The 25,414-nt window shown below is 38.4% G+C and overlaps 1 protein-coding gene across 5 annotated transcripts in view; it reads right to left on the reverse strand.

Annotated features, from left to right (window-relative positions):
- Window positions 1–25,414, reverse strand: part of CNTLN (centlein) — a 474,592-nt gene that overhangs the window by 164,313 nt on the left and 284,865 nt on the right. For 4 of the 5 annotated variants that reach the window (XM_019517543.1, XM_019517544.1, XM_019517542.1 and 1 more), the window contains 5 exons: window positions 18,982–19,073; window positions 15,115–15,656; window positions 11,711–11,885; window positions 2,969–3,062; window positions 973–1,196 (listed from right to left, as the gene is read on the reverse strand). In XM_019517543.1, coding sequence (XP_019373088.1) covers window positions 973–1,196; window positions 2,969–3,062; window positions 11,711–11,885; window positions 15,115–15,656; window positions 18,982–19,073 — 1,127 coding nt within the window. The remainder of the gene's footprint in view (window positions 1–972; window positions 1,197–2,968; window positions 3,063–11,710; window positions 11,886–15,114; window positions 15,657–18,981; window positions 19,074–25,414) is intronic. The other variant, XM_019517545.1, reaches the window with a different exon arrangement.

Below are 25,414 nucleotides of genomic sequence, written 5' to 3' on the forward strand. Positions count from 1 at the left end.
GCAGTTCCCCCCAAACCCTGCACCAATCTTCTTGAAACTTGGCAGGCTCCATGCTATCAGCAGATCCTGCCACCCCTGCATGGTTCATCCAAATCGGACAAAGAACAAGAAAGTTATGGATATTTCATTGATTCCCCATTATACTCTATGGCCAGATCTCTGAAGCTTTTCTGAAGCTTTTCTGAAGTGGTTCGGAATCTCCGAACCACTTCGGAAAGCCTAAAGAAGCCAGCACTTTGATCCAGACATTCTGCTTCAGATGCCAAAGCGTCCAAAGCTTCTCCAGATCTGAAGCATGGTCTGAAGACTCGCACAGCCATAGTAGATATGGTGGGAGGAAAAGTCTAAAAGAAATGAGGGGAAAGCTGGTATTTGAGTGGCTAATCAAATAGCAATTTACTTTTAGCTGTCAATCTCCCGTTTTATAAAACATATTGTCTCATTTCCCCCACAATCACAGAGAAATCTAGGATTTAAGAAGACTGAAGCAGTATAAGAGACTCTTCTCTGCCTGAGCATCTGAAACCAGTGAGAGTTACCTCAATAGGAGGTGATGTTCATACAAGAATGATGTGTCTAGTACAGGGGGATTCAGTAGATCCTCGGGGAGGTTATCAGAAGTACGACTAAAATTGAGCCCCAATCTTATTACAACTGTCCGCTTCATAAAAATCCCATCAAAATGTTATAATGAGGTGTTATATTTCAAGCACCGCAAGTGTTTCAGAATGATTGTGCTGAAACAATTGGAAATCAAGTCCTCTGCTTTAGTTACTGGTTAGTCACTAGTAAATGACTATATAAACTATGCTCAGTTATAAATAACAGAGCATGGTCATAATTTCATTCACAACAAGGTAGGGAATCAAATTCAAGTTTGCATAATTCCATGCAGTTAAACTGGAGATAAATTAGACCATCATACTTTGGTAATGTGATCTATCTGTTAAAATTTATCAGCATGGTCTTTACCTGTATGGTCTGTTTGGTGGTTTGAAGTCTTTGATCAGCCAGATGTAGTTGACATGTTAGTTTTTCACTGGCTTCCTTAAATTCTTTAACAGAAGATACTGCTGCCCTTTTTGCATTCTGTAGCACAGCTATCTGCTGCTGCAAGGACCTAATTCGTTCCCACAGTGAAGTAATGGAGCAGCCTGGCTTTTGGATCAGAAGATTCCTCTTCTTCTCTGTGTTTCCTAAACATAAAATAACAGGTCACCAAACCGGTACGTCTTGGCCAGATCATTATATTGGTTTTACATTACACTCTTTTTTCACTGTTTGTTTACAGACAGGAGTTCTGATCTGAAAAGTTATTGAAACTGTTTTTATTAGGATCCATGTTTATCATCTCCCAGAAAGTCAAAAAGCCTGAGGCTGAGTTGATTCAGTCTTTGCAGATTAGTCTAAACTGCACAGAATAAACTGAAACAGAAGTGAACACACTTTTGAATCAGGAAATGCAGCCACATGCCTGCAGTGGCTCAGGCCAGAAGCCAGGGGCTGCTAGGGCACGGATCTCTGGCTGTTTGTGCACTTCCTCTTCCTGCTGCTCCCAAGGTCTCTGGGATTTGCAGTCCAGAATTACAGCAGCAGGACTCTGCACGTTGCTCATCATTTCCTGTTCTTGCTTCCAGGTGCCTCTGGGATTTGTAGTCCACAGTTGCAGCCAGCAGTAAGTTTGAGAGAGGAAAGGGGTGTTCAACCCTCCTCCCTGGCCCCAGACTCTAGGTGGGGTTTGTCTGGGGGATGCAGTCCCCTCCGTAAACTGGGCTTGCCCCCCCTCCCCTGTCAGCAAGCCCTCACTACTCCAGCCAGGGAGCATAGGGGTGGAGCCAGCTCTGCTCTCTGCAACAGACAGCACAGCTCAGCCCAGGACTCAAAAGCATGCTGGGATACTGGGGGTCTGTGATTTAACTTGAACCAGGAAGGGGTCTGGGTCAGAAGTTTCATAAATCAGCTTTCCCAAATCAGTTAAGTCTGATACTACATTCAACCAGGTTTATCTTAAAACCAGTTTCAGCCATTTTGAAACTGGTTTATGTGCATTGAGCTTCTGTTCTGTTACAGGTTTAAACCACTTTCTGATCACTTAAAACAGTTTAAGTGTAACTTCTGTCCCTAACCCCAACGATTCCTGATCAAGGTGATCTCATTTAGATATGAAATGGTTGTTTTTCCCTAACTACCAACCCTGCAAATCCAACCTGGGATTTGAAAATAAAATACTATTCTAACTTCTGGCTGATGCATAATCAATAGGGCTGTGCGAAACATATGTTTGGTTTCAACGTCCATTTTCCCTTTTTGAAGGGACAGTGTTTCGTTTAGTCGCTTTGTTTTGAAGCACTGTTCTGTTTCATTTCATCAAAACTGTTTAGCTTTTTTGACATGTTTCAATGTTTTGCCCATAGCCTATAATGGGGAATAATGAAAATGCCTAAAACTTTGTCATTTCTTGCCTGATTCAGATGAAAATTGCAGGAATGAAGGCATGAAGCCTGCCAAGTTTTGCACAGCCCTAATAAGCAACAATGAAGGTTTTTTAGTCTTTAATGATAGTTTTTTTAAGGTTTAAGTTAAAACAGAATGCTGTTCTTTCTTTCTGTTTCCTGGCTATACTTGTTGGGAAGGACCAATAATAATATAAAAAGGGGTAAACATCTTATTTTATTTAGTGAAATCAGTAGAGATGACTGAATATCAACAAATTGCATTAGCTGAGCTTGAAGATGACATTTGATTCGATCACTTTTTAAACTACAGTTTCTCTTTCAAATAAAATGGCATAATTTTCAAATATGTGTATACGTCAAATTTCCACAAGCATACAGTAGGACATCCTATAACTAAATAACTGAACAATATTGGTACAAGTACTCTGTACCTGTCTAATGAACATGGAATAAAAAGTCCCTACAAATCATTCTCTCTCATGAGTTAGCTGAAATGTATATAATATTCCCACCTCTGTTTACAACTGAGGGATGAACTGTTACGAAAGGACAGGTCTTCCTTCTTTGGGAATGTGATTTTTTTATGTCCTTGTTCCTCATGTTGCCCTAAATCAAAAGAGCAGCACAAAAGATTAGCCGGTTTCAGCTTTGAGCCACAAGCTGCAACATTCTGAAGTATACTGATTTTAACAGAAAAAAATTTAAGAACTTACCTCCTTAAATATTGAAAAGTTAATATAAAGCAATGCAGAATTGTGGAGGAGAAAATTGTCTTACAATTTTGGCTTGTGAAAAGTATTAATTTTTTCTCCTTCCCATAGACAGCAGGAAAAGAAAATACTAAAACTATGTAAAAATAGTAAATGACAAACAAGGAGATAAAACCAAATTGTATACAATGTTATGGGAAATATATAATTCTAAGTATTCACTAATTATTGCTAAGATGAAAGGAGCTTTCTATTACTCCCAGGCCTAAAATATCCTGCTTTTCATGATGCTCATCATCTGGCAAAGGTTGCCAACCCCAGCTCTCAACTGTTTGTCCTCTTCCCCATCTTTGCTGACAGTTGTACTCATCATCTGGTTAAATGATGCTATTTAGGAAGACTGAAGTAAAAAAGGCATTTAATATTTCAGCCTTCTTTTAATCATCCATAACTAGATTCCTTTCTGCATTCTGTGAAGGGACCTATGGCTTCTTTGGTCTTCCACTTACTTTTGACATACTTGTAGAATCCACTTTATTGCTAGTTGCATCTCAAATTGTGCCTTAGCTTTCCTAATGTTCTACCTGCACAACTGTACAATATTCCTATATTTGTTCAGAGTATATGACCAAGTTCCCCAACTTATATAACCTCTCAGGATATACACAGATACACATCTTTAAATGTAGGCAGACCTGCTTCTGGGTTTGCACTGGGTTTGAATACACATAAACCAGGAATCTGCCCAAGTGAACGCCCACTTGAATCCAAGGGGATTAGGGACCTAATTAATGCTCATTTGACATAACTAAACAAAAATGCTATTTACAATATGCCTTAAGAAGACATAGCAAAAGCTCAGTAAGCCCAGTGAGATTTTGTCAAAAAAAGTATACATTTCCTTGCTTTACAGTTCAGCTAGTTTTGAAATAAGCTTTTGTTTTTGGAATATTTCATAATTTGTTTATTAAAATTATCTTTCAGTGTTCCGTGTATAGCTAAAGGATTATGTATTTCTTAAAATGTAAGGTAAAAGGCAGGGCAGGGTGGTAACTTAAGGACTAACTGGTTCTGAGAGGCATACACTTTCATAGGCAACAGCCTAGCTCATCAGATGCTATGAATGGAGCACAGCTTATTTATTATTGTAAATAACTAAAATGGCACTCAGAAGGCTTAAAAAAACACAGTGATGCACAACTGGATAAAAAACTGCTTTGGAGGAATATCGCATACAATGTATGTGTGACACGCTACACCAGGTGTGGGCAAAATGCGGCCTGGGGGCCGGATGCGGCCTGCCAGGCCATTTTATCCAGCCCACAGGGCCCCTAAAAAATTTAGAAAATTAATATTAATCTGCTCTGGGCTGCCTGTCATGCGACCCTTGATGGCTTGCCTAAACTCAGTAAGCGGTTCTCTGCCCAAAATAATTGCCCGCCCCTGCACTACACTCATACCATACCTTAGACCTAGTCAGGCACATGTATGCATGTATGCGTAGAACTTCCTGTCCTTCTGCTCGCCAGGGAAAAATACGCTAAGCAAATCAGATAGCAAATGAAATGGCAGATCTAATCCTAAACCCCACGATTCTCAGTTCAACAAACTGCCTTAGCCATTAGGTAACAGCCTTCTTTCTAATTTATTGGATCCACTTATGCCTTAGCAGCCCCATCTAAAAATTCTGGCTAACATGTAGTGAGTAATATGTAGTGCTTTTTCATCTACATCTCAAAATAATAGTGGATATGCATCAGGATTTTCATTTGACATTTGGTCTAAGTAGAGAGATTTGAAATAAATGTGTAAGAGGCACTGTGGTTGTACTGTCTCTGTTGTCTGAAAGAAGAGAATTTCAATTCCAGCTCAGCCTTTTGTTTTTATTTATCCAAGTAAGGAGCATATTAGTTACTTGTCCTACAGCAAAAATATTTTTTTACTAGCTTAGCTAAGGCACAGAATGTTTTTTAAATAGTTGCGTCTGCAACTTGTAGTACGTACTAACAGGAGCATTGTATGCAAGTCATGGGAAATGACTTATGTGAATTTCTCCAGTGCTTTCTAATGTTCCCATATGAGGTCATAAAGGGCAGATTGGTCAGTTTCCTCATAAATAACCAGTGAAGACTGAAAGGCAGGAAGAAAGGTAGGTGATGGAAACCATACTGACTCTAGTTTTAAAAAAAAGTAATTGAAGAGCAGCAGTTTCAACCTTTTTAGACTCAAGGGAACCCTTGTTAGACCCCCTCAAGAAAACTAGCTCTTAACCTTCACTCATTTCTTGACTACAGAAAAATTATAAAGCAATCTTTTTCTTACAAAGACTGTAATAGGTCACAATGGTTTTGGACACTATGGATTTCTATGTGAAATCACTGGGTTTACCTTGTGAATCATGTCTGGCGTTTGCATACTTAATAGTGCCAATATTGTGCAGCACTCCGTGGCACCCTTAAAAGGATCTCAGGGCACCCAGGGTGCCCTGACACTCTGATTGAAAATCACTGCTGTAGAGTAACTATCCTTTCCTTTTTTGTTGTTGTTTTTTAGTATACATCAGGGTGGATCCCACTGACTGTTAAGGATGTTCCCTTCTAGATGGGGGAAAGGAGGAGTATCAGCTGTATCAATCAGATTTAGGCACTGATATGATGAACTTGGCATCCAATCCAGTTGCTGTCACAAGCATAAACACAGAATGACAGAGCTGGAGGAAAAGTCAGGAGGTAGTCTTGTCTAATTCCCTACTCCCTAAACGATCCCAGCGAAGTGCTTGTCTTGGCTGCACTTAAAAACCAGTGATAGAGAGTCCATGATTCCACAACATCTCTAGGTAATCTGCTCCCATTGGTTATTCAGCCTCACAGAAAGTTCTTCTTAATATCCAACCTTAAGTTTTCCCTGTTGCAATTTAAGACCATTACTTTTTGTCATTTCCCTTATATATATTTGGAATAGTCTATCATAATTCATTTTATAACAACGCCTTCTGTATTTGAAAGCTAATAAAATGCCCTCTGTCTTCTTCCCATACTAGTTCTTCAAGACATTTTTTTCATGTTTTGTTAGACCTCTTTGGTCTATTTGTTGCTTTCTCCTGGACTCTTTCCAGTTTCTTCTTGTCTTTCTTACAGTGTGGTACCCAAAACTGGACACAGTATGTTAAGTGAGCCTCACCAGTGTTGAACAGAGTGGAAGTTGATTCCCATGAAATGCATACAATGCTCCTGTTACTACATCCTACTATGCTATGGGCTCTTTTTTGCAGCAATAGCATAATGTTGATTCACATTCATCTTGTGGTCCATTATAATCTAGGTCCTTTTCTGTAGCACTGCAGCCTTGTGGGTCACTATCAAATTTGTATTTGTGCATTTCATTGTTGTGCCCTAAGTGCAGTGCTTTGAGCTTGCCCTTACTGAATTTCATCTGATTCATGTTTAACAAACAAACAAAATCTCAAGTCTGGCAACATTTCTGAAGCAAAGCTGAAATTGTTACCTGTGCTCTAGAGTAATATACTGTGCCTTTGACTTTTCAGCTAATTATGATAATGGCTAGAGACGCTTAGAAATTCTCCATGATAAAAACAACCCTCTAAGACAACTTTCAACAAGTCAGATACAGCTGCAAAAGAGAAGACAATCTGAAATACTTAGTCTCTCCAGTGCAATACACCAAGAACCTTCCCTCCCATGACTTCTTTATACTAGGGCTGTGTAAATCTTCAGTCCCTGATTCAATTCAGTGAAGATTCTGCCCGATTCAGTGGCCGAATCTCCAAGTCCAAATCGAATCAGAGGATGCTTTAATTTCTCTGAATCAAATCAGAACCCACCGAATCAATTCAGAGAAATTTTAAAAGATTCGGAGATTTGGACATAGACACAGCTTTAAATGTTTTTTCTACATACCTCTAGGTAGCAGGTGGCTCGTGAATGCTGCGATGCTGAGGTGCATGGAACGTCCCACAGGAATGTGGGAGGCTCCCCAGCACGCTTGGCAGCAGACCCAGAAGTGGACCAGAAGCACTTAGAGTCCACTTCCGGATCCGCTGGGGAGTGTGAGGAGGGGCCCTGGTGCCTCCTGGGTCTGCAGGGGGGGGAACAATCAGGGTCCCCCCCATGGCTGATCACTGAGCTGGGGAAGAGTGGGGGGGCAGCGTGCTCCCCATCAGACCTGGACCATAAGTACTTCTGGTACACTTTTGGGTTTACTACCGAGCACATGGAGGGCCCCCCTGCACTCATGTAGAATGCTCTATCCACCCCAGCATTGCAGCATTCACGAGCCACGCTGGTACCTTGAGGTATGTAGAAAAAACATTTAAAACTGTGTCTATGTCCAAATTGCTGACTCTCTGAATCAGCATCAAATCTTCAGATTTGAATTCGGCCAAATTCAATCGGGGACAGTGATCCGAATCAATTAATCGAATCACTGTCCCTGATTCAGGCAGAATCCAAATTCAAATGAAATAGGGCCCACTTTGCACACCCCTACTGTATACTTGTTTCCTAGCACCAATTGCAGTTTTGGAAGAATGCTAGTTAACATACTGATATAGATGGAATCCTAAGATAACTGTAGAGATTAATTTAGGGGATGCATAACAGGTCTCGTGGGTCTGTTACCTGGGCATCTGGTGCCTCATGGGGCCCAACCTGCCTGTTGGCTCTTGCCAACCTCACTTCTAGTCTCTCACTTGCCGTATCTTTGGTATTATTGTTTAGTTTATTGAAGAGGTGGTCCCTGGGGCCAGAAGTAGCTCCTTTGATTCTTTTGCCCACTGACTCTGTCCTTGCTGCTAGGTCCAGCTAGGTCTAGCTTCCAGACCAGCACACGAAAGCTGTTTAGGTTTGTACCCAGGCCTTAACAAGAAAGGGATGACAACAAACAACCAGGAAAATCATAATGGACAAAGGATAAACAGCCCACCTAGTATTAAGATAAGTGTGTGGATGAAGGAACAAGGGAATAAAGGGGGACACAGGAAACCAGCTACAAGGGGTGTGTCTACATATGCAATTAATGTGACCGAATATACTCTGGCTCAGTGTGACTAAACTATTCTACTGAGACCTAACTGCTGTGTAGACAGTGACGCTTTACTGAACAGCCAATTAGTCTGCTGCAGAGTAAAGTATCTTGTGTAGACACACTCAAGAAGATAGAGTCTGGGAAGAAGAGATCAGGGCTAGAAGAGAGCTTCGTAGAAAGGAAGACAGAATATACAAGAAGTACTGCAAGGTTAGTGCTTTAACTTAGGAGTGAAAGGGAAGAGAAAGTGAACAAGTTAAGGAACAGACGTTACAGAAAACAGATACATGAATAATTAGGTGAATGTTGGGACAAAAAGAAGCTGAGAGTCCCTGTTTCCCAGCAAGAAGGCTGCAGAGGAAACAAGACAACAGCTAGGAGAGAACTTTCATAAAATTGTATTTTAGTTCTTTCTCAACAGAATTTTTCAAAAAATATCCTGTTTATGGGATATTTCTTACTTCACCTTTTTTCATTGTAGGTCAGAATAAAAACGTTCTCAAAATGCAACATTTTCTGAACTGAAATGCCAGTTTCTACAAAGTAATAATAAAATACAATGGTAATGGGGGAAGAAGGAAAAGAAAGGATGGCAAAAACCACAATATATCTTGGTATATAAACCCTAAGGTACTGTACTCACTTGAGACAGCAATTTATGACTTCATTCCAAAGACAGAAAAGGCCAAAACTATAGCTATTTGGAGGCTAAAAATACAGGGAGGTACCCAGTGGGATACCTTGCGCATGCCCAAGAGCCTAATTCCCTATGAAATCAATAGAAGTTCAGCACCTAGGCATTTCTGAAGATCCCAACAGGCACCTATCTGCATCTTTAAGACTCTAAATGCCTTTAAGCCCTTGGGCCAAAGGCTATCGTCATTGCTTACATTGAATATTTCACAATGTTATTTCTTAATTTTGCCCACAACTCCCTCTCCACGTACATAGTACAAGAAAAGGTTATTCTATTCAAGTTCTTCTTCATATATGTAATCCACTTTAAATACAGTTCTTGACAGTTTTGATTCATTAATTCAACATATGCTTCTTGGTTGCTTCATAATATATCCAGAAGGACAGAACAGAATCCAGTTGCAGTGCAAAATGCAACTGTAAGGAAAAAAGCATAATTCAATTACTGAATTCAGCCTACTAGCCATAAATCCAGACTTTAAGTCTTGAACCTAAAAACTGCAAAACAAACATCTCCTATTATTTTAAACTATACTACTCAGACCTTCTGTCAACCAACAATTTAGACACTCTACTGTGTATGCCATTTATTTTCAATTATGCTTAAATGCCCTAATTCAGTGGCCTGCAACCTTTTTGCCCCACAGCCCAGATTTGTGGTGCCAAGTTCCTCTACAGGTTGGATCCAACCAATAGGCCCAATCCAGCTGCAGGGGGGTTTGCACAGCCCAACACTGATCCATCTGTCCGGGGTGGGGTGCAGTGGCCCTGATGCAGATGCTTGAGGGGGAATGGCCTGGTTCCGATCCTGATCCAGACATGTGGGTTAGGACAGAGCAGCTCCAATGTGGACACACAAGGGGGACAGATTAGCCCTGATCCAGATGCACCTGGGGAGAGGGGGGCAGAGAGACCTTGGTCCAGATGTGTGTGGGGGAAGGAGACAGCATCCTGGCCCCAGTTCCAATGCACAGTTTGGGGAGGGGATGAGGGAATGGAGAATTTCAGCTTTGATCCAGACATGTGGGTAGGGGTGGGAAGATCAGCCCAACCCAATCTGGATGTGCCAGGGGAAGGTCTGGCCCTGATCCTGCTGCACAGGCACTGGCCCAGGAAAGGCTGTATCTGGCCATCTAGAGCTTTCACTGCTCCCCTCTGCCAAGTTTTCTAACCTGTGGGGATTCCCATGAGCCAGATGTCACACCTCTTCAGGCTGGATTTGGCCCATGGGCTAGAGGTGGAGCACTCCTGCCCTAATTAACACCAGACTCTCCTCTTGTAACAATCTTTCTTCTGATCACATGTGAAGTAAGAAATCTGCGCATGAGGCAGTTCCTGATGGGAGAAATAGGTTTCTTGGCTGCCCTCATAATATTCTTTAACCCAAGTTTGCTCCTGAAAAAAGGTGTTAGCAGAATATGTGTTTCCTACGATGGTTTGCAGAATGATGGCAAATTCATTTCTGTCTCCCAACAAGGACTAATCACCAACCATGGTCTCACAAAATGAAGATGCTTGAGAACTAAAATCTTCTTTCCAATGCATGGTAAGTTAAGGCACTTTCAGGAACTCTTCCTGGAACCAAAGATAATTTACATCCAACATATAAGCCCACAGAAAAACAGGGAAACTGCTAATTGGGGGCAGATGCAGAAGGAATGCAATGGAACAGTTGCACCCCTCCCTCTTTGCTTCCTGCTCCACTCAAAATTTAAAAACAACTGCCTGGGATGGGCAGTGGCATTTCTATTCAGGTAATGCAGATGGAGTCAATTGACTTCATGACTCATTATCATCTACCTAATTCCTGCTAATCTCTCTCCGCTCCGCAGATATTAACTACCCTCTCTTCTTTTTAATGGTCTTGATCTTTCACTATTCAAAATGTCTTTTCTTTTGCAAATTTGCTGTCTGTTAGCTAATCCTGATAATGCCTCTCTTTTGTTTCATAGCTCTGAAGGATGTTTTTAGCTCTAGAGAAAAATCTTAACTCAAGTGTAGTAATATTAACTCAGTGTGGAAATGACTGACAGTGAAGTATCAGAAGCACTCAAGATGCTCAAGACTAGATTTTTCCTTACAAATCTGAGTAAGGGGTGTACATTTAACTATAAGAGACTAATGACATTCTCTTTTGACTATTTTTACCAAGTTTGTTTGGGGTTTTTTAATTTAGTATATAATCTAGCAAACTAGTGTACATTTCAATAGTTATATTGATTTTTACTTTGATTTTAAACCAAATAATATAGCACTAAGCCCCTAGCATATTAGTAAACCTTCTAGTTAATCTTTAACTGGAGGAAAAAAAAGTGTATCATATCATATATGATAATGCACCAAATTACCTGCACACCCCTCTTCAAAATCCAAGATCTGCCAAGGCTTCTAATATACTCTTAATTTTAGAGACTATAAATTAGAAGTCATAATGATTGCTAAGGTAAACTATAAAAGGAACAATATCAAGACAAAAAGAAAATTGCTAGTATGGATATGGATATGATGCAGGTACTTCTAATCCTAAAAAAAGTATTCAATTAGAAAAATACTTGGGCAAAAAACAGAATTTACTGGCAGCTCAGCTCAGCTTTCACAGCTTACAACCAACAATGAACATTCTCCAAGATGCCATTGCTAGCACGTTTAGGAAGATGGACTCCATAACAGAATTAGTAAGACTGCCATTGGACTGACTAGTCCAAAGAGGAGCAACATAAATAATAACACTGTAAATTATAAGAAATATTTACTAAAAATGATTTGTAAATTGCATAATTGTAATATACACAAGTGATAAATTACCTTTTCCTGATATAGTTGGCTCTTGTCTTGCAAATGAACATTGTTTTGGGACATCTGATGATCTTTTATTTGATTTTTTTCCTGTTGATCATTTTGGTCCACTAGTGAATCAACATTTTGGGCCATTTTTCTAATTATTGCTCCCAAACTTTCTGAAGCTGGTATTTCAGAGTCACTGAAATTGCACATATTAAAATGAACAAAAGGCCCGTTAGGAATATTAAATCATATACTACAGGAGCAGAAAATATGCTACATAACCCATCACATACCACATTACAATAACCACTTTAATAAGGAATAAACAATATATAATCTTAAAATAATTAATATTGTTTCATTCAGTGGATACATAGAAACATGTATCTGTAAAAATCAGGTTTGCAAATAATTCATAATGAAAAATAAATCTTAATTTACTAATATCAATCATGTTACTGAATCCTACTTGAGCCAAATGCCTGCTATGGCAAGTGCTTTTTCTTGACAGACCAAAAATTTGACATATTGGAAAAGCTATGCTATACTATATATTCTAAATCCTGTGACATGACTCCTAAGATATACTAGAATCTTGTTAAAAACAGCTGCTACTTAACTTCAACATGTAAAAACAAAATGAAAAAATAAACAAAAAAGCAAAGCTAATCTATTCAAGTAAAGACCCCAAACAACTGTTGCAGGGTATACCTACCTATAATAAACAGCTGGAGTCCTAACAAATGCCTAAAATGTGGGTTAACTTTAAACTAATGTTAACACAGACACTATCTAAGAGAGAAGTTCTCAACCAGGGAGCCATAGCACCTTGGGGGACCTTGAGATCCTTTCAAATGTGCCACGGGATGCCACCCATATTAGCACTGTTAGGTGTACAAACATGATTCACAAGATAAAGCCAGCAATTTCAAACAGCAATACATAGTGTTAAAAACATTCTGATCTGTTGTGGTCTTTCTGAATTCTTACAACAGAAAAATTGTTCTATTATTTTTCTGTAGTCCAGAATAAGTGAGAATTAAGAGATGGCACTTTCTGAGGAGTGCCTTGAGTCTAAAATGGTTGAGAACGACCAGTCTAAGAGATTGAAGAACACCCAATAAATGCTGTGTATATGGTTAATGCAAGCTGCTTTGACTTAAGGAATGTGTAAGATTCTATAAAGCACCCTATGCATTCTCACTGCCCTTAAGTATGAAATGATTGTTCAGTACCAACATAACTCTGTTAAACATTATTTGTTTCACTTGAACTTTGAAAATTAGTCTTTTGGCGATACATTTAACTGCAGCTTTATAGAGTTTACTGACTCCTTTAAATTTGATATTCCTCTGTTAAAAGTTCTTACAGAACAGAGCAAGTGCAGGTCCTGAAACCTTGGTTTTGCTCTAAATTTTGTCTTCATCCTGCTGCCTTGTTTTAGACACATTGTACATCTCTTTACAACATTCATTTCCATAGCCTTTGGAAGGATGCTCACCACATTGCCCCTAAAAAGAATTCCACTAGTATTCAAACTTCTACTCTATCTTCCTGCATATGCTTAAACAGTCCCAGCCAGAAGACAAGTACCTGCCTGAAATTACCTGTTCTCATAGCTACATGTTGACCTTTCCACCCACAAGCAGAAGGCCTACATTTTTTTTCTGAGATTCCATGAAGACTGTAGTTCATCTGAAAGAATGGTCTGGGACATATGGTCTTCCATCCCATTCATCTTGAGCTAGCTTATCATCAAGTTTATTTCAAGAGTTGTGAGGAAGATGGGAAAGCGAAGCCAGAAGATTTCGTTGAAACAAGATACTTTAGTACTCTACCACTTCCTAAACCAACACATTGACTTGAAGGTGTCACTTCAGTAGTTACATTGACATAAAGCTTATGTATAACTGAGTGGAGATTCAGGGCACTTCTCTAAATAAATCTACATCAGACTTAAGACCAGTGTTTAAAAAAAATGCCTGTATGATCAGAAGCTCTTCTAGTTTATCAATGTATCTCACTGACTGGGAAGAGCAGAAAAAAGTAATGTTCAATAAATGTTCTACTGCTCAAGTATCACGGAGGGATATCCATTTGTGTTGTTTCTCAGTAGCTCAATGCTTTGAACGAATGTTATTTCAACTAGAAAACAAGGGACTTGAATCTAGAAACACAGGACCAAATTTCAATGAAAAAAATAATATATTTATGGCTATGGAAAAAAGGTAATTAAGTAAAGACATTTCACTTTCTTCTTGAGTTTTGATACTTTGAATCATGCTTCTTCAACAGAATTTTACTTTGGATTAAGAGTACAATTGTAAAAGAAAATAGCTTCTCATTAGCTGATACACCATTTAAAGCCACTAAATAACTTTTCCCTTGATGGACATTTTGTTTAATTGAGCAATTCATGGGGGTTCAAACTATTAAATTAAAACAAAAAATAAATATAAATGGAAACAGAGCTAATGGCAGCAAAAGAGAATACCACCTACTTTTTAACTGTAAGCATAAAAACATTACCCGTAATATTAAAAACAGAAAAAACCCAAAGAAATTAAAATATCAACAACAGCAGCCATAACAGAGAATGTTAGATTGAGAACTTGCTTCTTCTTGCCTTTTAGAGAAAAATGAACTGAGAAGTGGGAGGTTAGGAGGCATTTTATACCCATTTGCCCTCGTGGCTTACTGCTTCCTCAAATGTGGGGTGCATAAAAAGGGAGAAAAATTCTAACTGTGCTAATTCTAGCCTTACCAGTGCTATCTGAGGTGGGTCTTGTGACTCAGGACTGGGGATCTATGCATTAATACTTACCTTTAAAGAACTAATTTTTAACCATCATTCAATTGAGGTTAGTACAATGACTGCACATAAAACATACATGAATTAATTAGTGTGGATGGTTCTTAATTTAAAGGATGTTAAACAGCTTGTAGACATCTGCTAGCAAGCTGAAATGGGTCATTCAAAATTTATCTAACTAAATTAAGGGGAAAAAATGTTTCTCCTCCCGGGTCGTCATGTCACAAGATAACTAAACCGACTTACTAGGCTTGCCTGGGAATCCTTAGCTGTCAGTGGTGAATATGCAAAGGGCCAGCAAATTAAATCAACCTGCCAAACTGTCAATTTCAAGCCTCATGACTGCATGAAAATAGCATCACTGGAAGAAATCAAGCATTGCCTTCTTTTGGGTTTCCTGGCACCTATTCAAATACTCATGCAGTTGTGGCTAATTTTGCATGCAAATTTCAGTCAATAAGCTCAGAACAAGACCTCCCAAGATATTTCAAAGGATCTGACAGTATTTTTTCTGAATACCAAATCGACAGTAGTTGAAATTCAATCTCCATTTGCTAGAGCTTTACATATGCACAGTGTCCCCTCTACAGAGCTAAGTTAATGAGAGCCGTACCTGCCTTCACTCATATCCTCCCAGCCGTCCTTATTGAAGTTCTCAATTACGTTGCTTGTAACCTTGACGGACTGTTTGCGAAAAGCTTGGTGACGTCCCAGAGAGCTCTTTTTCTTGGCTGTTTTTAATTTAACCTTGGTGCTTGCTGTCTTACAATTACATTGTCCACAGGTTGTTTTCACAGGGACTGTGGGTCCAACTGCTTTGGCTTTGTCCAGTGAACTCTTCAGCTGCTGTACTTGACTCAGCAGATCTTCATTTTCATTTCTCAACCCGTTAGCTTCTGCCACTTGCCTCTTCAGAGAGACAACTTCTGTCTCTAGCTCATCAATCACTAATTGAAGCTCTGCTTTGTCTTTCTTTATTTCTCGAATCCTTTTTAGTCGCTTCTCAAACTCTCTCTCTCTCATGTTTGCATCTTCCCTTTGCAGTTTTAGAGATGTTTTTAGATCATTTCTGTTCTTGGTTAACTCTTTATTTACTTCTTTCAGCTTCTTTGATTCCCTCTCAAGAGCTTTGAATCTTCTTTCCAGTTGGCACACCTAATTAAATTGAGTTTTCAAGTGAAAAAATTACACCTCAAATTGAACCTTTTAACTAGGAACAAAAACAAACTGTTATATCTTATAATCATATTTAACTTTATGAAAATAAAATTGAGTTTAGGCCAAGAACAAAAGCAATCTAAAGTCCCTAATTTCAAAATAATTCCAAGATAGTAGAGATGAATACATTCTAACTGCAATATTACAACTGTTGAGCAAAGGGCAGATGGTAGAAGAAGTTAAAATTCCAGGCAAAGTGACACAGAGTTTAAGTACACTAATGAACTTTACTAATGCATTTTGAGATCTTTGTTGATTTGGTTATACACACTAATTGATTCTGAACAATGTTTTCAGGAAAAAAATTATAACACAATTTTCCACAAGGTATTTAAACAAATAGTCTTTGATACATTTATTTAAAACCAGTATCCTTTGAAAAAAAATCACAGCCAAAGGCATTAAGAAAAACTTAGGAACTAAATAATATGAAGTCAGAGAACTTCTCTATTCACATAACTTTTCTGTTCACATAAGAGGAGAATCTATGCCATCCTAGCTTGCCAAACAAGAAATAGAAGCATTTGCCTGGAAAATACATATTGCTTCTTACATACTACATAATCTATGCATACTCAGGGTTCCCCATAATAAACTCTAATTCTTATTGCCCTGTAGTGCCATTTCCTCATAGTTTAAACCAAATAACTGTTTCTGGAACTGAAAGGAAAGTTTACTCTGATTGAGGACCTGGAAAAAAAAAATTACTCAGGGTGAAATTTTTCAAAGCACTAGATTGTTTTTTGAGCTATCAGTCAGTATAACTTGGGCTCATAAGACACTTAGATATTTTGGAAAAATCTCACCCCCTACTACAGATATACCAATCTTTCTCTACTCTGACTTCAGTAAGGGCTGCTTAGACCTCAGAATTTTTTAAAAATAAGCTTATATATTCAGATATCCACAGAAGAATTTTGAAGTCTAAGGCTGTACAGATGTTGCCTTTTGTCCCTAGATCCTATGGCCATTCACACCCATTGTCCCACTTTAAGCACTTATGAAGTATACCGGATAAAATGTGCTAACACACCTGACAGTTTACAAGAGGAAGACTTCATTTTAAGCTATTGAGCGATCGCGTCTATGTACACTACACAAACACATGTAAATCAGGACAAAAATATATTTTTAAATCAAATTAATGAGCGTTGTAGATGTTTGATTTTTAGACTATAATTTGGTATTTTTCTGGTTCTGAAATGGCAAAACCTCTTGCTGAAAATAGTATTTCCAGGGGGGAAAGGGAGGGCCTTCTAGTGGCAAAGGTCGAGGGCTGGGGGAGGGACTTCTGGTCTCAAGATGGTGACCAGGAGGCAGGGCACCTGTCAAGGGGCAGGACTACTCATGCAGTCCTCGACAGCTTGCCAAAACTCGGTAAGTGGCTCTCCGCCCGAAATAATTGCCCGGCCCAGGACAATCAGGACTGCCCCAAAGGAGGTGTCTGTTTACAGGATAACTTTAGACACTCATTCAATAAGATATTCACCAGTTTTAGCACTAAGTAGCAAGATGAAATGCCAAAAAACAGTATCAAGGTCAAAAACATATAAGCTGTGCACAATTTCTAAAGAAATACAACTAGGGTTCACAAAAATATTGGACAGACAGATTTTTATTTCTTATAAATCTTACAGAACTATCCTGTGTACAGTAGTATAGTTTTAGTTCAAATGAAAGCATAGGGTTGAAGTGGACAAGTTAAATTAGGGATAGAGTTGTTCAAACTTCCCCAGACACCTTTGCCAATAACCTTGTAATCCACCTTCAGGCTCTATGTTTATGCACTGCTGTACATCCCCTGAGGTGAGGGGTAATTACAAAGAATGAAGGCTTATGTTACAAGTACATAAATTCATTGGGTGAAATCCTGAACCCAATAAAGTAGGAGACTTTGCCATTTATTTCAACAAAGCCAGAATTTGAGGTGAAAGGCAAGTATACTCCTGTAGTTTAACATACAATATAGTTAGCTCCTCTGACCTTTGTTGTTTTAAAGATCTAGGAGATAAGAACATCTTGTGTGTCCACTGACATTTAAAGTCATTTCCTAATAAAGAAGGAAAAAACCCCCCAGATGAACAACTTCTGGGCCAACACACTAAGGTAGCAACATAAAACTATATGAATCCATTGAGATAAAAATTATGCAGTACCTGGCAAACAAAATTATAATTCTGAAATATAGATTATAATCACACAAATTGTGTGACATCCTAGACTGTAGCACTCAAATTATTTCAATTACTCACTCTACCTTAAGATAAATGAATGTGAGCATCTCCTGTTCTGTGTGTTATTATTTTAACATGATGTTTGTCATTCAGTAATACCAAGATGACAGCCTTCATTACCTGACCATATGGTAAGTGTTAGAAGTATATGCAATCACATCATCTGCTGTAAATTACTGTACTTCCTACAAGTTAATTCACAGATATCGGATAAATAGTATTCACCATACTGACATTTTAAGTTACATATCCGTACCTATTCAATGCCATAAAAGATTTATAAGTAATTAGACCAATATTGTTTAGCCAAATGATAAACTAAAGGAATAAACCTGTTGCAAGAACGCATTTTCTTTGCAGCAACCAAACCATACGGTAAAATACAATTGAGCCCTCTTAAGTGAACACCTGTCAACATGCTAAACTACTTGTAAAAAATATAAATATGAATACAAACTGTAACTTGGTAAGAATGTCTAGTTATTATACAAAATCAAATGTGCAGGATGATGTACAGTGTGTGGGATCTTCTGAAATATGCTTGTTAAACCAAAGCATAATAAATATATGCATACTAAATATATACTGTAACATTTTCATTCATACTACTGCTCAAACGTTAATATACTAGTAGCACATTAATCACATTTCTATCATGCACACATTTGATTCTTTAGCAGACAGCTGCAGTGGTTTACATCTGATATTGTGTAAACATAAACTTTGGCAAAAGAAAATTAATATTACTGATCTCAAAAGCTGTAAAAAATATGCTGCAAGTTTGCTGACTTTTGCAATTCATTTTGTCTTTAAAAATATTTCTAATTTACTTTGACCTTAATGGAATTTATCCCATCTGATTCATCAATATCTACTGCAGTAGCATTGATTTTTGACACAATTTTGACAGTGTTTTTGAATTATTAAAGGAAATTAAGGATAGAACACTTAAAATCATGAGTAGTGACTATAACATATAATCCTTTATATTAAAATTTAGATTTAGCTCGCTGGGCTCAATATCCTACCTTCTGTAATGTCTGATCTGATATTTCTTTCACATTCTTCTTTGGAGTACTGTTCTTGACCCCATCATCTTCACCAAGTCTAAAGAGCAGCTCTGTCACAGAATAAATAATATATTTTGACATCTAATATTCCACTAAAACAATATTCAAACATTTTAAGGAAATCTGCTCTTTAGTTTCCAAATTATAAATAATGTAGTCTATTTTCTTGTCAAGCTTTTTGGTCAGTCTCTAAGGAGTGACCTCTTTTCAAAGTCTTATATCACATAATTATGAATCTTTGTAGTATCACAGTGTTTTTTTTTTTTACAGTACAAGCTTTTCAAAGGTTCAACAGATCTGCAGGTTAAAGATGCTATACTTTTATTCCCATTTTCATTCTTTTATAGACTATTCCCTCTATGCCTTAAAAGCAGAATTCATTGCCTTTTTATCTACACAGTCACTACCAGTTTTGTTCTCCAGGTCTCATCCCCTGCCAGGAGGATCAGAGTGATTGGTGAACAAAGCAAACAGTAACAGAATTAGGATGGATGGAGACTTTAAACCCTTTTCTGTTAAGGAAAAGATCACATACTTTACAAGATAAATCACACAAATCATTCCTGTGTAATGTTCTGAATTCATAACAATTAGAAACCCATAAAACTAACTAGTTTGTACTCAGCTCTCCCCACCACTTCTATGATGAGCTAAACACTTCAGATGCTACAAATTCCCCCAAATAAGGGAAATCTAAAAAAGAAATTGTCTATAAAGAAAGCCCACTACCAGAAATGAAACTGTAGTAATATGATAAAAGAACAAAAAGGAAAAATAATCATATAGTGATTTTTAGTGAAGGGGAAATATAATAGTAAGCTACAAGCAAAACAGATTGTAGAAATGCTAATCCAATACTTAGATTTTTTATTTAAATTAATTGAAAGAATAAATATCTATGTTACATACTGAAATGATGTTTTAGAAGTATCATTTTAAAACACAAGCGGACACTAGAGGTCAGTTAAAACTTTTGATTTATAAACAAAGAAGGAGTAGAAGAAAAGAGTATTACCCTCTGTAGATTAGCAATCCTCTTGATATAAACAGTGACTAACAAGTTTGTTAGAGTGAATTAGACCTTTCTTTTGTCTTTGGAACATGTCACGGCCAATTAAAACTTCTGTATTCATAAAATAAATGGAGCACTATTCTGAAGATAATAAAAGCTGAAAAAGGTAAAACTATGCATCTGGGGAATATGTACCTTTACCTTGATATTAATATGTTAGTTCCCATGTTATTTCTGAGTACAGTCCCCCAGCTCTGTGGTACTGCATACATTTACAACATTCTTTAAGTAACACATAAAGCTAATATGAACATGCTTTTCATCTTTTTCTAAATATTCACTCATTTGAATGTCTACTGTAGTTTTTATATCAACATTTACTGTACTAAAAAAATAAGGTGATTTTTCCATAGTTAAAAGAAACAGATCAAAGCAGACAAAACACTATGTTTATAACACAGCTAGATTAATATACATATTATGACAGTATCTAAAATAAGCATATTATACACAGTGAACAAAACAATATTATTGGAAGAAAGGTGGAAAATGTAGTTCCAACAAATTCAGAAATACTTTAAAATCACACAAAAAAAAAAATTAAGAGGAATTACTAGCCATTGATACGAGTCCCTCTCTAACAAGCAAAAAATAAGTATTTTAATTCACCAGTGTTGTTTATTATAATTGTTTTATAATGGTTCAATGGAAATAGCTGGTAATGAAAAAGCACTGCCTATATAGCTGTCTGTCTGCCTATGACAGCAACTAGATTAATCTTATTAACTTACCCAGTAACACACGTTCTACTGGTGGCAGAACAAAGAAAAAACATTAACTGTTCATCCACAAACAGACTCACAAGCCATAAAAAAGGATATTCTTTTAATAAAATGACAACCATCTTACAAAACTATAGTTATGTCACACTGAGAACACAGCTTTAGAATAGAATATTTAGTAGGGCTGTGCAAAACAACTATATTTTGTTTTGGTTTTAGCCATTTTGGAGGACAGTGACTCGTTTCAGATCACTGTTACGTTTTGATTTGGCTGAATCTCCATTGGAGTTTTGATGCTGTTTCGGCACTGATTCAGAGATTCGAATAGGCTAGGGAGAGACAGGCACAGCCAGGCAGCTGCAGGTTCTTGCGCGGCTCCTCTGGCTGTGAGACCCCAGAGGCCCTGATCGCTGCTGCTGCAGCTGGTGAGTGCAGGGCTTTTTTTTCTTTTCCTTTTTTTTCTTTAAGTGCCAGGAGGCTGGGGCTGGGTGGGGGATGGAGCCATGCAGGGCAGCCATGGGGGCTTCTCCCCCGGCTCCTCCAGCTCTGCCTGCCTCTGCCCTGGTGGGTGGAGCCGCTGGAGAAGCGCCTGTGGCTGCCCTGCCTGGCCCCATCCCTGCCCAGCCCCAGCCTCCCAGCACTTTAAAAATAGGGCTGCAGGGCTGTGCCAGACTATTCCCAGGGGGGTGCCTCCAAAACATCGAAAACATTTCCAAAACATTTTGTATGGTTTCATTTCATTTTGGAGACGTTTCAGAGCTTTCTGTTTCATTTCGGATTTGGTGTTTTGGGCACTGAAACACCTCTGAAATGAAACAGCTGCCGAAATTTCACACAGCCCTAATATTTAGTTTAATTTATAATCAACACATTTGGGTTTGAGGTGACTGTAGTACAGTGATGGCAATGCAATTTTATTATTACGAAGCAGGCAGTTACTTTATATAGAGAAGGAACTATCAGTTTAAAAAGATCAGGGAATATTAATTCAGCTGTTAGAATGATGAATTCAGGAAGATATTTTTAAGCATTAGACCCCTGGCACATGTTGCACTTAAGACATGATTAACTAGATAATCACATCTTAAATTATCACCCAGTCACATAATAACACAATTAATGGTGTGATAAAACAAAGAATAAGCCACAAAGCTATTACATAACAACTGTGTAATATCTTTGTAGCTGGTTCCTATCAGGCCATTAATTGAATTTGTGGCTAGGCAGGGGCTCTCTGCCATTGCATGTGCTCACATGGCTGGGAGCCATGTCAATTGATGGTGCTCCCAGCCACAGAAGCGTACTATATGTCCCCATGGTTGGAAGCCCCATCAGCTGACAGTGCTCCAGAAGCACATGATGCACTCCTGAAGCTGGGAGACCCATCAGCTGACAGGACTTACAGCCACAGGAATTTGCTACTTACCTGTGTAGGGGGAACCCAGAATCATGATGCCAGACTATCCTGGTATTGGCAATAAAGCATGATGGGATCTAATGGGGATCCAGATTCACATCTGCCATGCACATGTGGCATGGAAGGAAGCATGACTATGGGGATCCCATTGCACCTTCAATTGCATGTCTGCCAGGAGGCTGAAAGCAGTGAGGACTCATAACGGCCTGACAATAACTGTAGCGGATGATAAAATGTAACCTGTTTTAAGATGAAGCTTGATGCCTGCACAGGCATTAAAGGTGTTATGAATGAAGACAAGAAATGTTACATTAAGGAACCATCTAAATAAACCTCTTTCTGGTCATGTACAAACTGCCTAATCCAGACTCCTTAAAAAAATTAGTAGAGTCTTCACTCAATCATTTAAAAGAGCATTTAGGATTAAGTTTTCCAAAAGAAGAAACATCTGCTATTTGTACATTTTAAAATCTCTCCAACAATTTTTGTGGACTGTTTCCCAACTGGTTTTTTAGCTTTTTCAATTAAGAAAATAATACAGTTTCTGTGTTTGTCTCAAGGGGGGAAAGGGGGATGACAATCTGAAGGGTTCCTTGAGGCTTGTTACATGTTTTCAATTTGATTGCTAAAGATAAATGACTATGATGCCACTTCCTGACAAACATGATCAACATCTTATGAAAGAAGAGGGCATTGTGAATAAGTTTTTAAGTATGGAGGTGTTCACTTCCTTTTGGAGCAAACAACCCCAGATGCAGGAATGTCTGCCAGCTACTGTCCCTCTCTTGGGCTAGGGACAGACATTACACACAAACTGGTCTGAGTGATCAGAAACTAGTTTAAACCTGTAACAGAAGAGATGTTCAGTGACATAAACTTGGTTGAATGTAGTATCAGACTTAACTGATTTGTGTCAAACTGGTTTATGCAATGTCTGTCCCAGACCCCCTGCTGGTTTAAGATAAATCAGACTTCCCCAGCATCCCAGCATGCTCTCTGGGCTCTCTGGCCAGAGCTCCAGCAGAGACTGTAGGTACAGCAGGGTCTACCTGGCTTCTTCCTCCCCTACACTCCACCCCTTGCCACTTGCTGGACAAGCAGGGATCCCCTCTTCCCTCCCTCCCATTGCCCACAGCACGGACCCTAGCCCCACGGACCCTAGGCATGTAGTATGCTGGCTAATGCTGAGAAGTTTCTGTGTGTGCTTGTCTCCAATTTCACTGGGAAAGGCAGAAAGAACAGTGGGCTTTTAGGAGTGAATCAACAAGTCAGCTGTTAAGCTGTTTAAGAAGAGTTTAAACTAATGGAGAGAGGCTATTGTTTTGCTGATGGGGTGATAAACACTTTTATCATCTCCCTGCTGGCTTGCTCGTCTGGCAGTTTGCTGCAGGCAGTATGAAGAAGCAGGGAGAGAGATTGAAATGTTCTGTATCATCAACAGGTGCATGCACTGCACACCCCTCCTTGCCTCAGAGTGCTAGCAGGGGGATGGGGTCTGGAAACACTCCCAACCCTTGAGCAGCCAGAGGCGAAAAAGCTAGGATACTGCAGGCAAACCTCCCTTATTAGAAGTCCTGCTGGGGCCTGGCCACGCCCCCCTCAGCTCAGTGTTGTGGAAGGGAGGGGAGGGCTGCTCTAGCACACCCCAGCTTCTGACTAGGATCACAAATGATAAGGCAGATCATTTTGATCATGACAAAAACAGGATCTAGTTTTTACACATTGCTTTCATGCTTTCCTCTCTTTTCATTAAACTCTTCTCTTCTTACTCACCCAAAATGCTGCTTTGAAGAGAAGTTCTGTTGCCTATAGCTTTCTCAGTATGCAGCTTCTGGCTGTCGTGATTATTTTTATACTGACACCAAGGCAGGTTTTTTTGTTGTGTTTTATTTATTTATTGCCCTAACTCTCTGTAAGATGAACTGTCTTAAAGTTAGCATAACTGGCTTTTGAGATTTTTCTTTGTACTGATTCTAACATTTAAGCTAGCTCCTTGAATTTAAACCAAGAGGTATCTGTGGTCTCATTATCAGCTTGTTTAAGCATCCCAGTAGATGATCACATTTTTACTGGGTAGGCTTTATGATACATGTCTATCACATGAAATAAACATCTATTTCTCCCACCACACTTAGAAATAAAAATAGTAACTTAATAATTTTCTTCCATAAATTGTTTTGAGACTGACTACTACCCTTATATTCTAACAAAAAATTCCCCTTCTGACCCTTTTAAAACATTGAGCTGTATTTGTATTTTATGATCATGGCGTTTTATTAGGTTTTTATTCTGTGTTCTTAGCACTCTGGAATGTGTGTATAGGGCAAAGTATATAACTAAATTTATTATACTGAAGCCTCTAGTAGTGACTTTGTGGTTGAGGTTGTGTCAGTTTTCCAGATAAAGTAGAGGCCAAATTCTATTGGTAAGATTAAAAACAAAGACAAGATTGATAATTTCTTACAGCCATTGCTTGTTTTTCAAAATGTTTATTCAAAATTTATTTTAAAAGTCTTTAAATCACTCTTTTAAATCATCTTCTGTTGGAAATACTGTTAATAATGAGCTATTTATGACTGGAATCTGAGAAATGCTAGATGGCAGTCTAATGTTTAAGTTATTTAAATTAGCAAATGATAGTAAATGCACCCCCTCAGAAGTGGCATAATTTAAGCTATGTTTAACATATATCTCCCATGGAAATTAATGGGGAAGTATATGAAGCCAAATGCTAACATATAACATTTTATACAACAAAGTGTTAAGGTGCTCCCTGCTTAAACAGGGCTTATGCAGGCAGTTATCACTCCAGAAGCTCATCTTTATGGCACAAAGAATTCTCCTTTTCTGAAAATGTAACTGCACAGAAATGGTATTCCTACCCCAGTATATAAAATGAAGTATGAAGCTGAAGAACTCCTATCCTAATGTTCTATGAACTAATTCCCATCATTATTCAAAAATGCAATATGATGAACCAACTGTAGCAGGGACAAAGTCTGAACATTACATAAGAGTGCTGAAAGCAGCTTTATAATGCTACAAAAGTCTGGCAGACAGACTCGTATTCCCCTGTAGCACTACAAAAAATGGCAGAAGTACTACAAAAAGGTTCCAGGATGAAACGGGAACTTCTGTATGTCCTGGAGTTGGTTAACCAAGCTCACGGTGTCACGGTTG

This window comes from Gavialis gangeticus, unplaced genomic scaffold (genome assembly GCF_001723915.1).
Source record: "Gavialis gangeticus isolate Ggan-Ray unplaced genomic scaffold, GavGan_comp1, whole genome shotgun sequence".
Taxonomy (NCBI): Eukaryota; Metazoa; Chordata; order Crocodylia; family Gavialidae; genus Gavialis; species Gavialis gangeticus.